We start from the raw sequence: 14,644 nt of genomic DNA, 5'->3' as shown, positions 1-14,644 counted from the left end.
CATTGATGATTATGCACAGACCATTTCACTATTGCCTCGTCCTCAGTCTCTCCCTAATGGGAGTCTTTCTTGCTTCCAAAAGTTGAATTATACTAACAATAATTAATATAATTAATATTTAGGCCATATAGCTGAACTGGCCTAAATCTGTGGTATGTATATATAGTATCATTTCAAAGAGCAGCAGAGGTAACTTGCAGAGCCCATCCTGATTGCAGCTGCAGAAGATGACTGGTAAAAGTTTCTGCCACTTTAAGGCAGAAAGCATATGAAACAACAGCTTGGGAAACATCTATGTAGGAAGAATGAGTGAAGAATAAACAAATTAAAATTCGAAGCTGTGTTTATGTCTAAAAAGTATGGAATGTTTCAATATAGTTTTAAAATACATAAAGTTTTCATAACTGTAAGGTCACTGCAGGTACATTTAATGATTTTTTTTGCAGTAAGTAAACCTGTCATGTTGTATTAGATAAAATGAAGAGCTTCTGTTAGATGACTAACAAAATAAAACATCCCATGATGTTATTAAGAAATGACAATTTAACCAAGCAATTTTATTCCATTTTAGACATTTGACTTAATTAAATGGGTGAAGTCATGAAGTCAGTCATGACCCGATCTAAGTAAAATATAATCGCATCTGAAAACCATGAAATTATGCTGACTATATGCATTATTTCTCTTCTTGACATCTATTATGGCAGTTCAATAACCTAATTACTAAAAATTAAATTGCAGAATACAGAGTACAGTGAAAATCATTTGAAAGTGAAGTTAAAAATTATTAGTTGGCTGTTGTTGAGTTGCACTAAATAGCTATAGACTACACAGAATGTAACATTGATAGCTAACTAAGTTTATAATTTTTGAACATTTTTTTCTGATCAGAATTCATCAAAGTTAGCTGTTAAAGAACTGTAATATTCTGAAACAGACCTAATTCACTCCTGCCAACCTTCCAGGCAAACCAAACAGGAAACAGTACTAATTTTATTTTACTGTAAGGCTAAGTTTACAGAATTTTGCAAGTGAAAGCACAAACATCCTGTCACCACTTTTAGCTGATGCATTAGAGTTGGTCCTTCCTAAATTTCTTTCTCTAACTATTAAACCACTGGGGGGGGGCTCACCTTGTTGTGTGATTGCTTCCTAGTTTCCTGGGCAGTATCTCCTCCCCCCCCCCATTCTCCAAAGTCATCCACATATTACATTTCCACATAGGATGCCCTAGATGTGGACCATCCAGGAACAGAAATATAGGATATGACTTATTGATGCAACAAAAGTCTCTGTATAACATTTTACATATTTATCATTTCATTTGTTTGAATTGTGACATCTGAATGTTTCACAAATTATCATTAGGTAATGCACATGAAATATTGCAAAACCTTGAAAGCAATACAATGGTTAAATAGTCTATTCCAATGCTATATGTATTTTCAGAGTTTTAAAATTTTCAGAATTTAAAATATTAGGGCAGTCTAAAGTACACAAAAATACATATCTAGATTTATTAGCAACAGAGTGAGGGGAAAAGGCAACATGAAAGCAAAAAGCAGACAATTTTAAAAAATGAAAATTAAAAAGCATACACTATGCATATAATATAGAATGGTTGCAAGGTAACACTATATTACACACTTTTCTAAGTGAAAGAGGCATATATTTACATCATGATACATGCCCAATTCCATATAGATAAAAAAAACCAGATGCAAAACAAATGCTGGCAAATTGGGATTTAAATTATTACAACTGGCAAACCAGGGCACACAACTGATCTAAATATAGCCCAAATAAATGTCATAAGCATTAATCAATGTGTGGAAAAAAACCCCTAATTTTTGTAATATATATCTTACATAAAACTAGGCTACGTCTCAAAAGGACCCATTAAGAGCATCTCCATTCAACCACTAACAAATGTTTGTACTGGTCTGCTCCCCTGTCCATCCCTTCAGTACTGTTAAAATCCTACCTGGAAGAACCTACATGAGCATTTAATGCTATTTCAAATGTTGTTCTGTTTTTGAAATAGGCAAAAATGTGTTATTGCATAAAATAAAATACCGATTTAAAAACTTTGGAGCCAAGATAACAGTGAAGCTGTTCCAAAACAGTTGTCTAATGACACATAAATAATGTTGGGGGGGGGAAGAAAAACAGTTTGATTATAAAATCCATTAGAAGACTTTCATGAGCCTGAGGCATATGTCTCAGGCAGCCAATCAGAAGGGATTCAGTGTATCTTTGCACCTCATTCCTAAACCTCAATCACATCTCCCAAAGGGCTGCTGGAAGAAATACCTTCTACTAGCAAAGTTACAACTACATGGTTTGGACCAGGGGTCCCCAACCCCTGGTCCATGGACCAGTACTGGGCCGCAGCATGCCAGCAACTGGTCCGCACAAACAAGCAAAGCCCCATCTGCGGGATGCAGGCAGCACACAAAACCATGCCCCCTCCAGTCCGCGGAAAAACCTCTCTCCACAGAACGGGTCCCTGGTGCCCAAAAGGTTGGGGACCTCTGGTTTAGACTACAGTCCCTATGTTTTCTTTTCTGTCGTTCTCAGAGTTGCCATCTCCATTATTACTAAAAACTGATAATACAATTACCTGCTTTTTTTGACTTGGGAAATAAGTCCTAAAATTGAGATGTCCCAGTTAAAAAGCAAAGAAAATCCCCTTCTAAATCAACCCACGCATTATAGGTCTTGGCCACCACGTCCATTCTACATACAACACTTAAGAAAATCTTACCATTTGCTCAAGCCCTTTACCAGCACCATTCTACAACCTGGTAGTCCAGTGGCTTGTCCATGGACACTGGTTATGGTGGTGATAGTCTTGAATAATTATTTAATAATGATTATTCTTATTCAAGAATCTAGCCTTGAAATTCAGAAATCAACACATTTTTTTCAGTACATGAGCAACAGATATGGTATGTGGTGGCAAATCAGAAATTTGCCTATTGAGAGTACTATAAAGTATCACTATTTTGCTCTTTGAATTTAAACTGGGCTATGATAACAGCTCAATTACTGACAAGTAACAGTTGTGGTCAGTAGATAACAGAACATCAACCTTGATAGATCTAATCTGATCTTGTAAGTAAATTCATGAGATTATGGTACCATTTTGTGCATTTCTGAAAAAAACTCATTAAGACATTAGAGAAGCCATGAAAAGATTTCAAAAGGTCTTTCTGTAAAAACTGTGTATGTGTGTGTGTGTGTATGTGTGTATGCACACACACACACACACACACACACACACATATATCCGTATGTATTTGCCACCTATGTCTATGTGTGGTTCCAGAAGACACTTCTTTAAAAAGCGTGCATTGAAAACAATTTTTACTTTTTGTATTTATTCAGTGAATACTGTTCCATGACTATCCCAATTAGCTCAGCCTAGGAAAACCTCCTTTTTATTTGAGAGTTGCTGATGCTTTGCAATATGTGATCAGGAATGGTTTGTGTCATTATTACAAATAATCAACATATTTTGTTAATTTGCCACTTGTTAGCTGTTCCCTATAAAAATTAGTAATTACTCTAGCATCTGGAAGACCGATATATTTAACCAGTAATCCTGACAAGTAACATACAGTATTTCTGAGATGACAGATTCCATATCAGCAATCCTCTTCTCGCTCTACAGTGCAGGACCAAAACACAACCTCATTATCCCATGTTTAATGATGTTTTATAATGAATAAATTTTCACAAAGCAACTTATATTCTCTGTTTATTCTCTGAATATATTCTATGTTTCGGTTTTTTTTTTTTGAAAAACTGTATTTACACAGGCTTAGAAAATTATTTTGTACCCAAAGACTTAACATTCAGAACAATTGTACATTTCTCAAAAACAAACTTTTCTATTTTATTGAACAAATTACTTCGAAACTTCATTAAATGCTATGTCTTTATTTCAGCTTAATTCCTTAATTTTTGTTATTTCATATTACATGAGTCATATTAATTTGTATAGATATAAGTTAAGTTTCAGAGAGATGGAAATCTCCAGTTGAATATCTAAAATTGCAAGATATATTCGTCTTTTCTATTAATTTTATACACCAATGTTAAAGCCATTGTACAATACATATATCTATAAACATAGTAAAAGCAAGCTCAAGAAAACACCAAGCATAACTCTGATAAATTTATTTTTATACTTTAATATGATAGTGTTAGCTGAATTGATCCCAGCCGAAAAAGGTATAATCTCCATTTATGCTTAACTATATGTATGTATGAGTCTCTTTAAGGATATGAGATAAACTATCATACCATATAAAAGATAATCAGAATAAATAAAATATTTATAGCACACCATCTAATATTTCTAGCAATAACCACTAAACATTTTTCTGCAAAAAAAAAGTTTATTGCATATGAACGGGTGAGTTTTGTTTTTTTTAAATCAATTTTTCATTTGGGAGATATATAAATTTCCCCATGTGATATAACCTCTCCAGGAAAGGCAAATCTGTTTCCAGTTCATATCATTTACCTATTTCTTTTTACTTTTAATTCAATACCATGCCCACAGTAACTTGAAATACTAATCATTCCTATTCATATGTATAAAGCCTAAATGTGCATTTTCTCACCAAAAATATACATATTTATTAAAAGTATTTAAAGTGCTTATCTGCCTACCAGGATTGTCATAAACAAATAAGCAAACAAATAGGAAGGTAACAAAATATTACAGGGAAGTAGAAAAAAAAATGCTGGAACATTTTGTTAGTTCTCCATATTGTATAATCTGGTTGTCCTCAGACTGATCTGGTATAAAGTTCAAGAACTGGGCTTCAGATAAAAGAAGACAGACAACAACCAAAGTAAAAGTTCTATTCAATTTTTTCCCCATACATGTACCATTTCCAGTATTGATTGAGTCAGTCTATCTGAGTGTGTGTGTGTGTGTGTGTGTGTGTACTTTAGATTTTCATCCCATCTTTCCTCCAGGAAATCATGACCACTTGACAAATTGAGGTTGATTCCTAGTGACTGCACCCAGGGAGTTTTCTTAGTAGCATTAAGGAAAGTATTTTGTAGTATTGTTTTCTTCCATAATCTCTTATGGATGTTCAAATCTAGCCAATATACTGGGAATTCCTGGAGGGGAGGGGAGCTCCTATCCAAGTACTAAACCAGGTACTAAACTTTGTTTAGCCAGTGAGTTGCTGCCACTTAAATTTTTATTAGCATATATAAAATAACACAATTATTTGGGGAAATAAACTTAGTAACAGGGTCTAAACTCGAGCAGGATATCCTGGCAATAGTAACTTATGCTCTGATCACCACTCAGCTGGTGACTACAATGTACTCTAATAGGGCTGCCCTAGATGACCATCTCTTTCTAGAGCCCCTCAATCTCTTTCCTTGGACTATTAGAGGTGACAAACTTTGTATACAATATTTTGCTGTTATTTTTTTTCTAGCATTTCGTGTTTTTTGATTTATTGCAATATTATTGGGCAGTTACAAAATATTTCAAATATATGATGAAAATGGATTACTTTAACTCCAAGTCATTTAAAATTTTGTAAATCAGAAAAAAATGTGAAGCCAGTGTAGATGGTTAGAATTTATTATCTCTGTAGTTCATGAGACACAATAATTCACCCACCCATTTCCCCAATCTCTTCAGTTGAGAAGGTATTGAAATAAAATGAACTACAATATTCTAATTGAAGCAGAGATCACTATAACCACGTTCAACTTAACCAAGAAAGAGATGAAATTGGTATCCCAGTCAAAGTGAGGCAAAAGTATTCTTGGTCAAAGCAACCACCAGCCCTCCACTGCAATTCTAGGTCTTTCCAACTGCATCTAGAACAAACCCCATTCCCAATACAAACAGGGATTGTAACTGCATTGAATTGAGCAATAATTTTCTTATCCAAATCAAATCCCTTCAAGCATCCAGTGGGCCACATCTTCCACAGTTACAGATCATCATTTACAAGGGAAAAATGGAAAGAATAACATGATACTTTCAGCACAGTAATAGGATCCATCCGCAAGCCCAAGATGACTTCCATCAACTTCATTCAGATGCAGTGAGGAGAAAACCAAAGGGATTCTAAAACGTCCAAGGCCAATAATTTCCCAGCAGTGTCTCTAAACTTTCAGCCAAATAAGATTGGAACCAATGAAAATATTTTCCCACATCAACCAAATGTCCTCAAAAGACGTGCTAGTGAGTATTTTCAAGAAATCTTATAAAACCAACAGGGTTTCCCCATCTAATTGTCATATGCTAAAAATCATCTGCTGAAGTAAGTGACTGAAGCGGCTTCTGTCCCAACACTATTGAATCATGTCAGTGGATCTAAAGAACTTGTCCCATCTCTGAAAGATTTTCATATGGTTATCATAGTCCTAAGGAATTACTCTCTTACTCCATTTACAAAGGAGCATAAATGGAGATATGGGCAGATGCTATACTATAAATGCAACATTTCTGATTCACGGCTTGTTCACCATATCACCGATAGCTACATAGCACTACCCACTGCTGCTGTGAATCAGTCTATCTTGTGTAACTAATTACAAACGATGTTCCCTAAAGATGCTGACTTGAAGTTCTCAACTGAGTTTTTACTTTTGTTTCTCCATTCCTTAGTTAACGTATCATATTCTATTCTGAAAAGAAATGGAATAAGCCTATGTTAGCTGCCAAAACAAATTTCAGCTCTGTTCAAATATTATATAGAGAACAACCAAATTTTTCTACCAATTTCTTGCCCCCTCCCCCCCAAACTTTCTCTTCTCAATGTTAGAAATACTATTTCTGTGCCTGCAACAGTCCCAAGCTTCACAAGGAGATGATAAATGAGATTGTATTGATTAGACTATGCTAAACAGTCTCTGCATTTCAAGGTTATAACATTTGGAGAGTCGGTAAGTCTCATTACAGAAATCTGTCCACTGACATTTACAAATAAAGAGAGCAGCAAAGGGATTCCAGCATGATAGTGCAACCACCGCATTTTTGTTCTTTTATTGAGATAGAAAATTCAACACAAATAAACACAAAAATTAAAGCCATGAAAGCACTAAAAAAATAAAGCTAAACACTCTTCAAAATCCACACTTAATTTTTTTTAAAAAAAATCAAATTTCTTTTGACACATATTCACTTTCATTTTTGCCACTTATCTTAATAAGCAAATTTGGAAGAAAATGTTTTGCTATGACATATTTCAAAAAATGTAGTGGTAAGTTGTCTCCTGAAAACAGATTTTGCCTTCATTGATCAAAGAAAACAAAACATTTAGAACTCCCAACTCAGTGGATTGCTGTCACTCAGAATGGTATTACAAATAAAAATGAAAAAAAATATATATTGGGATAAGGTTAGCTACTGCTGTAGTTTGCCATGATAAAAAGTATCTAGACCACGGGTGTCAAACTCGATCGCATCACGTGACATATCGTGACATTTTTGCCTTCGTGGAGCCTGGGTGGGCATGGCCTACATGTGACGTCAGTTTGACACCCCTGATCTAGACACTAATAAGATTTCTTTGAAAAGTATCTTCAAAATAAAAATGGTATGGACAATTTTAAGCCCTTATCAGCAATGGGACATGATCAGGCCAAAGAATTTATTAAATAGCACATAGTAGATACCAAGCACCAATTGGACCTAGCAAGGTCACCAACCTTTGTTGCCAGTGAATCCAAGCTTAATTAAGTATGCCTCCCCCTATGGCATACTTAATTAACCTTTAAATACCCGACCATCAGACGCTCTTTATTCTGACACGTCATGCCCTCCCCTCAGTTATTCTTGAAGGCCAAGAAAATTCCCTGTCAGAACAGATAATGTCTCTGTGACTGTGGACATACAGAAACAACACAGCATGTGCTCCTCAGTACCTCTATTACACATTTCTCATAGCTTCATCTCACCATTACTGTCTAAATACCCAGGGCACACAGGACAGTTCTACAGGTGCTTGAGGATACTAATTCTGCAGCAACATATGTTGTTGGGTTTTGCGTAGCAATGCTTAAAATCCATCAGAATTATGACCTGGGCCGTAAACTAGTTTTAATGCGTATTCAGTTTGTTATTTAAGAGTGCTTTATATTATGGTACATTTAGTTTGCTATTTACCAACTTTTATGTTTCCTACATCCATTTAATGTACATATCCCTCCCTTTAAATTTTTTGCCTTCTTGTTTTCATATATACTTTTTATATTTTAAGGGCTCGATTTAAAGTAGATTTTGATGTATCTTCTATGCTTTGTAATCCTGTGTAACCCACCCTCCTTATATTTATTTATTTTAGAAAATTTATATGACTGCCCACTCACTCTCAGTGACTCTGGGCAGCTTATAAAGATAAAAAAAACAATGTACAAACAATAAAAGTAATAGCCACGCTCCAACCCTTCTGGTGATAACAATCAAACAAAGCATTTGATGAGCTCCATCACACTCTGGGTTCCCCAGGCCCACTGGCAAAACCAGGTCTTTAGGGCTTTGTAATAGAGTGTCCGAGGAGAGGGTTAGGGTTAGGGTTGTAAAATGGGATAAAACTCACTTAAAAATGTCTCACTTAGCAACATAATTTTGCATTTTTAAATTTTAAACTTTTCACTTTTAAATCACACAATACATTAGCCAATGTTAGATATGGGCATCCTGAGGAAGAAAGAGGAAAAGTGACACATAAACCCAGCCTCTTACATACCCGCACACAACACTGTAACTCAGATGCAGAAGAGTGTTCACATCACAATGTATGTCTTATCATTTGCACATCATCACAGTTAGGAAGCGACACCTGTCTTTATGTGTCCTTGTGTTTGCCTCTTTGTTACATCCTGAACTTGTTTATAATTGTTTTAGATCTCTGCCATTGTTGGGGCATATTAGTAGTACAAACAAATGTTTGTTATAATTGCACTTGAAAATCAAAATTCTGCAAAGCTGATTTGACGTTTTTCTGCCTTAAACTCACCTTTGGTGAGAAAATGGCTATCTAGGAAGTAAGGAACTATTTTTTAACTTGGCTATTCAAGGGTCAGCATTCTTTTTAAAGAAAAAAAAGGTTAATTTCAAATATATTGTAAAGAATTTACTGTACAGAATGCATACTTCAAAAATGCTGCTGTTTTGCTTTTTAAAAATTCAGTGAAGAGTTGCTGTGCTGTGCTATGCTGTGCTGTGCAGCAACAGGGAACTGAAGTTAATTCTAGGCTCATCACAAAGTCACACTGAGATTTTGTAGCAGCAGGAGGAGGAACTCTGCCCTAATTCACCCCAGAGGAACCACTTTCTAGTCAACCTGATCCAGAGTCCAACATTTCATATTTTTGCAGCTTAAAGAGGATATATTGTTTTATTACTCCCACATCAAACTGTTACATTCAATTTACTTTTTTCAGTGATATCAGAGTTAGAAATAGCTTTTAGTAAAAAAAGAAAATCCCAGAAATACTAGAGAATAATCTTAACAGTAATGGTTGTGCCCAAAGGTAGATTTTCAAATTTCTGGAAGAGCTTTCACCAAGACCACCCTAAAATGCTCAGAACATCTATGCACTAATGCAGTGATGGCGAACCTTTTAAAGACTGAGTGCCCAAACTGCAACCCAAAACCCACTCATGCATCGTCGGGTGCCGGGTGGGTGTGGCCCATTGGCTGGGTGTGGCCCATTGGGTGGGCATGGCTGCAGTGGTAACGGCACACTGGGTGGGACTAAAAAGTTCAATCAATCAATTCCAACTTTGCAAGATCTTTTTTTTCCACGAAAAGTTGAAATTGACTGATTGATTGAACCTTTTTTTTTAATACGGCAGTGGAGGCCTAACGCGAAAAGGTTTTATAAAACCCAGCTGAAGGCCTAGGACTGGGGCGACGGCGCGTGTGCCCACAGAGAGGGCTCTGAGTGCCACCTCTGGCACCCGTGCCATAGGTTCGCCACCACTGCACTAAGTGTTGGACATACACTTACTGAGAACATGGCATTTATCTTGGGAAAATGTGCCCAAGAACCACCCTCTCTAAGCCTTGATGTGGGGCACAATGACATGTACTCAATACAGAAATAAAATGCAATGTCGATTGTTGGTCTAGTTCTATACAGCAAATTTGATTAAAACAAAATGTTCTAGAAAGCATGTGGGGGTTCAATTTGGATAGTGCCTTGCATGCATCTAAGAAATAATATGAATGTCTTCATTTTCAATATTGAAATGTTTAATTTTAAATTGTATTTTAAAGTAATGTATCTTTGTATATTTATATATTACCAAACTGAACTGATCTGCAGAGGAATGCAATACAATTACAGTTGGAATGGTAGCCATGTTTCAGAAGGAGGAGGAGAAAAATAAAACCAATGAAACAAGCAATAGTATTAATAGAATGAAAAATAATGGTAAAGTAGGAAGATAGCACCCCTCCCCCAGAGAAAGAACCCCCAAAGAAAGAAATATTTTGGGGAATATTAAAAAGGAAGAATATTATATTTTCCCAAAGGAATAATGGAGAAAATCTTAAAAGTCAGAAACCACCACCATCCCAAGTCCCTCTGCCTCAAGCAGAGGCCAGCTCTGTAGAAATGGAGATTTGATAATCCTTTCAGAAAGATTGGAGCCAGGAAGCTTAGAGCTGATGGGATTAGAAGGGGCGTTGTCTTACCTGAACACCTTTTCTCAGCATGACGATGGAGAATCCACCATAGATGGATTCCTGCCTAGAGACTAAGTCAATCAACTTTTGCCATGCCTCTTCCCCTGGCCCAGGAGCCCATTTTCGACTTAGTCTTCGCCATAACGAGACGTGGTAAGATTGGCTCAATCTTTAGACAGAGAGAGATCAGGTAGTATTCCCTTTTACTTATTTCCATCAATGGTGGATTTTTGTCCAGTCTCTGTGCCTTAATAGCGCAGCGTTAAATCACTCTGTTTCAGGGATTGAGGCTCCATATAGGAGCCTCCAACTCACCCTGGTAGGCAGCCTGTTTAGCAGGCACCGGCGGATGCCTCGTGGAGGCGCGATCATTTCCCTTGTTCGTTTTCTTTTGTCGCATTGTTTGGGAGCATGTGGAGGCCTGTCTTTGCAGGTTCTCAAGCGATTTCGGATTGTTCATTGTTGGCTGCCCCCGGCCGTCGGCTAGAGTCACTTCTTTTGTTTTCCCCGGCAGCGGCCGCCATTTTGGGTGCCACGCCATCACGCTGCAGGGGAGGCAGCGATTGTGTTGTTTTTCTTGGAGATGCCTTCTTTCGTTTTCACCGGCAGCGGTCACCATTTGGGCGCCACGAGGTCACGCTGCAGGGAAGGCAGCGACTGTGTTGTTTTTTCTTGGAGATGCTTTCTTTTGTTTTCGCCGGCAGCGGTCGCCCAATATCATTGCCTATTTATATCTAAAAGGGGACTAATTATTGCATCTAGTACGGATTCAACATAGCTGCCACTTTAGTTCAATCTATATGCTAATTTCTATTCAGCCTCTGGGCGTTCAGGCCTGCAAGCAGAGGCACCAGAGGCAAAGCTGCCTTCTTGGAAGCAGGGTCTCACGACCACTCTGAATGTGAAGTGTGCTGACTGTTATCCGCCACTAAGTGAAGCACATGCAACCTGACTGTTACCATTGAGTTGGTCTTACCATCACTAAGTGAACTACATGTGCATTGGATCTTACCATTGAGTTGGTTTTGCCGTCACTAAGCGAAACACATGTAAGTTTGGTGGTTACCACTGAGTTGGTCTCGCCATCACTAAGTGAGACACACGTCACTAAGTGAACTATTTGTGAACTGGCTGTTACCATTCAGTTGGTCTTGCCACCACAGTTGAATTGACCAGAGCAGGACGCGCTCTTACTGGTCCTACTTGCTGTCGCTAAGTGAGACACATGTCACTAAGTGAACTACTCATCAGGAGCATCGCATGGATGAAGGCAGCACCATTAATTGGTTCTACAGTCACATTGGAACCTTGAGTACACTGTTTCTTACATTGAGTGGGCCAGGGGAAGATGCGTGACAAAAGTTGATTGACTTAGTCTCTAGGCAGGAAGACAAAGGACAACCCATCTATGGTGGATTCTCAATCGGTCAAGCTGGAGAAAGACAAAGATCCCTAGAACCAACAACCCCTCACCCAAAAAATCCAACACATGATATACTCATCAGCCACAACCCCAGGGAAGCAAGACATGACCTTTAGGACATAATAGGATTAACCCACCACCATCAGAATACTAAAAGGGCACACTGAACCTCAGGTCAAAGTTCATGCCACAAAAACAACTCCAAACACAAAAGTCCAAGAAGGTATAAAAACCCACCACTTCCAGCAACATGTGGTCAGCTGCTCCAGAACCACATGTCTTTTGGTTCTGCTCTTCAATAAACTACAACCTTCTTTCTAAAGCAGTCTCCATTTTGTTTATTCCTGGCTTGGACTGGACCCTGATGAAGACTTTTTCTTTCAACAGTAATGATAGCCACAGTCCCAATCTTAGTGAACACAGCAGTTCTTATGTCCACATGTTTCCCATAAAAATTGAAGAATAAATTAACTATTTATGTCAATGTTTTGAAATAAAATATTCCCCACTGTGGCCTTCAAATACTTGTAAGTGTTCATAAACAATTAATGCAATAAACTTGTTGAATGATAGTAGTGGAACACAAACTAGAAACTGAGAAAAAAAAATCAGAGGTTATGGACCCCAGTATTAAAGTAAAAGTCTTTTTTCTGCCATGCTAAGAAAATTAGAAATAAAGATAATTCAGTGAGGTCAGTCTTGGATGTGGCCAAATGAGACCTGAGGTCTGTCCACTGGGAAACTTTTAAAAGTCCAGATATTTTATATAGCTGCTAGATCTCAGATTTATTAGTGATAAGAACATGTAATGCTCATATCAATTGAATTTTTTTTGCCGTAAAATAATTTATTTATTGACTTCCAACAAGAACCAGATTTATATTTTGCATTTTAAAATTAGTATCTGACTGGATTTAAAGTAACGTTAGTCTGGCTTAGTATTTAGCAGCAATATAATGTACAGTACAACACAGCTAACTGCAGAGTATTCTCCTATAAGCTTGATTAGCTTTTATTCAATCTGGAACTATGTTTAAAAACTTGCTGTCTCCCTTTGATTGCTGTAAAAGCCAACTCCAAAACAGAAGAGCCCCTTCAGAGACAACTGTATTTTTTATTATATAGCAAGTTTTATTAATTTTCTATTTTTACAAACCTTCAGGTATTTAAGGAAGCAACATGGTGGTTGGGTAATGCATAGTCCAATAACACGCTTATCCATACATATATAAGTTTACATCATCAAAAAGTTCCCCTGTTTCCCTTAATCGTTATAACAAATTCAAATTGGTAGGTTGCTAGTTATAACTCAATCATTTAAAATATTTATAAACAGCTTTTAGATTATATATCTCCAAATTCTGTTTTTAACTTTTGTCTGGTTTCAATTAGAGTATTCCAGTTGGATTACTGTCCAATAATGTTTAGATTTCGGATAGCCCACGGTTCCCTTAATTCATACAAAATAGTATCATCTCTAAGATACACTTATTGTTTATTCCAATAAATTCTTAATTTATTTCACCATCATATTCTAATTCTCATTTTAATATCATCGCTTACTCATAAAATAACCTTTATCCTCTGAATCCATCTTCTATTTATAATTCAAAACAATTATTTAAATAACTAATTTATTTCCCTTATAGGTATAAATCTAACTATTAAATCCAATAATATTTTTTAAAGTCTCCTTAGCTCATTAGATAAAGTTTAAAGCTCTTCCATTAGATATCAGACAAAGAAAACCATTTTTTTTAAAATCTAACTCTGGCCTTCCTTTTATGCCAAGCCGGCTTCCATAAAAAGGCTTTTTGGGCCTCAAATGGCTCTCCCTTCCTTCCTGGATATATCATTTGAAACAGGTGAGACCATCCAATCATCAGCCTATCAAGGAAGCCAGTCCCTTCACAGTCGTTAAATTGTTGACCCAATGATTTAAATCTCCATATCTGAGTTAATGTGTTTATCATGCGTTCAGATTGATCTTCTTCTAATTTCAACTGAAGTAAATGAAGATTCATGTTCGATGTTGTAGTTGTTTTTGGATCATCTAGATTATCTGAAATCTCAGTGTATTGTCGTAAATCCTCTGGAAGTTCCATCTTAGCATTGCTTTGATCAGTTTCTGTTGCTGTTGTAGTTGTCAAGTCTTTAAATAAGGTCAAGCTTTGAGTATTAAAGGTCTGAGTAGATTGTTCCTGACATTCTTCCACTTTGTTATTAGTTCCTTCTTCTATTGCTTTTTGAAGTGTGGGTTCCTCTAATGGGGTTAAAGCTGCCTTTTGTGGCTTTAAAGTGGCATGTAAGTCTTTCATTGTAGACTTCATTAGTTCAGTAGCCTCTAGAATTTTTTCAAGTATAAGTTTGACATTAAGCTGTGGGTGGTATTCCTCCATTTCTGTAATGTTAAGAATCTTTTAGTGGAAGCCATTTTTTAATAAGAGTCAATAACTGTCCACCTCCACTATAAAGAACTATTTTCACCACCACTATTTTCAAGTTCTTATCTTTTGGTTGCTGTCAAGGA

General features: G+C 36.6%; 1 protein-coding gene across 1 annotated transcript in view; it reads right to left on the bottom strand.

The window, feature by feature from the left end:
• Window positions 1-14,432, bottom strand: part of SNTG2 (syntrophin gamma 2) — a 214,003-nt gene extending 199,571 nt beyond the window's left edge. Inside the window, exon 1 of the mRNA XM_015816873.1 lies at window positions 14,027-14,432. Coding sequence (XP_015672359.1) covers window positions 14,027-14,432 — 406 coding nt within the window. The remainder of the gene's footprint in view (window positions 1-14,026) is intronic.
• Between the last annotated feature and the right edge of the window lie 212 nt (window positions 14,433-14,644).

The sequence above is a fragment of the Protobothrops mucrosquamatus genome, unplaced genomic scaffold (assembly GCF_001527695.2).
Source record: "Protobothrops mucrosquamatus isolate PMUCROS unplaced genomic scaffold, P.Mucros_1.0 scaffold515, whole genome shotgun sequence".
NCBI lineage: Eukaryota > Metazoa > Chordata > Lepidosauria > Squamata > Viperidae > Protobothrops > Protobothrops mucrosquamatus.
This window is presented reverse-complemented; position numbering and strand designations above follow the sequence as displayed.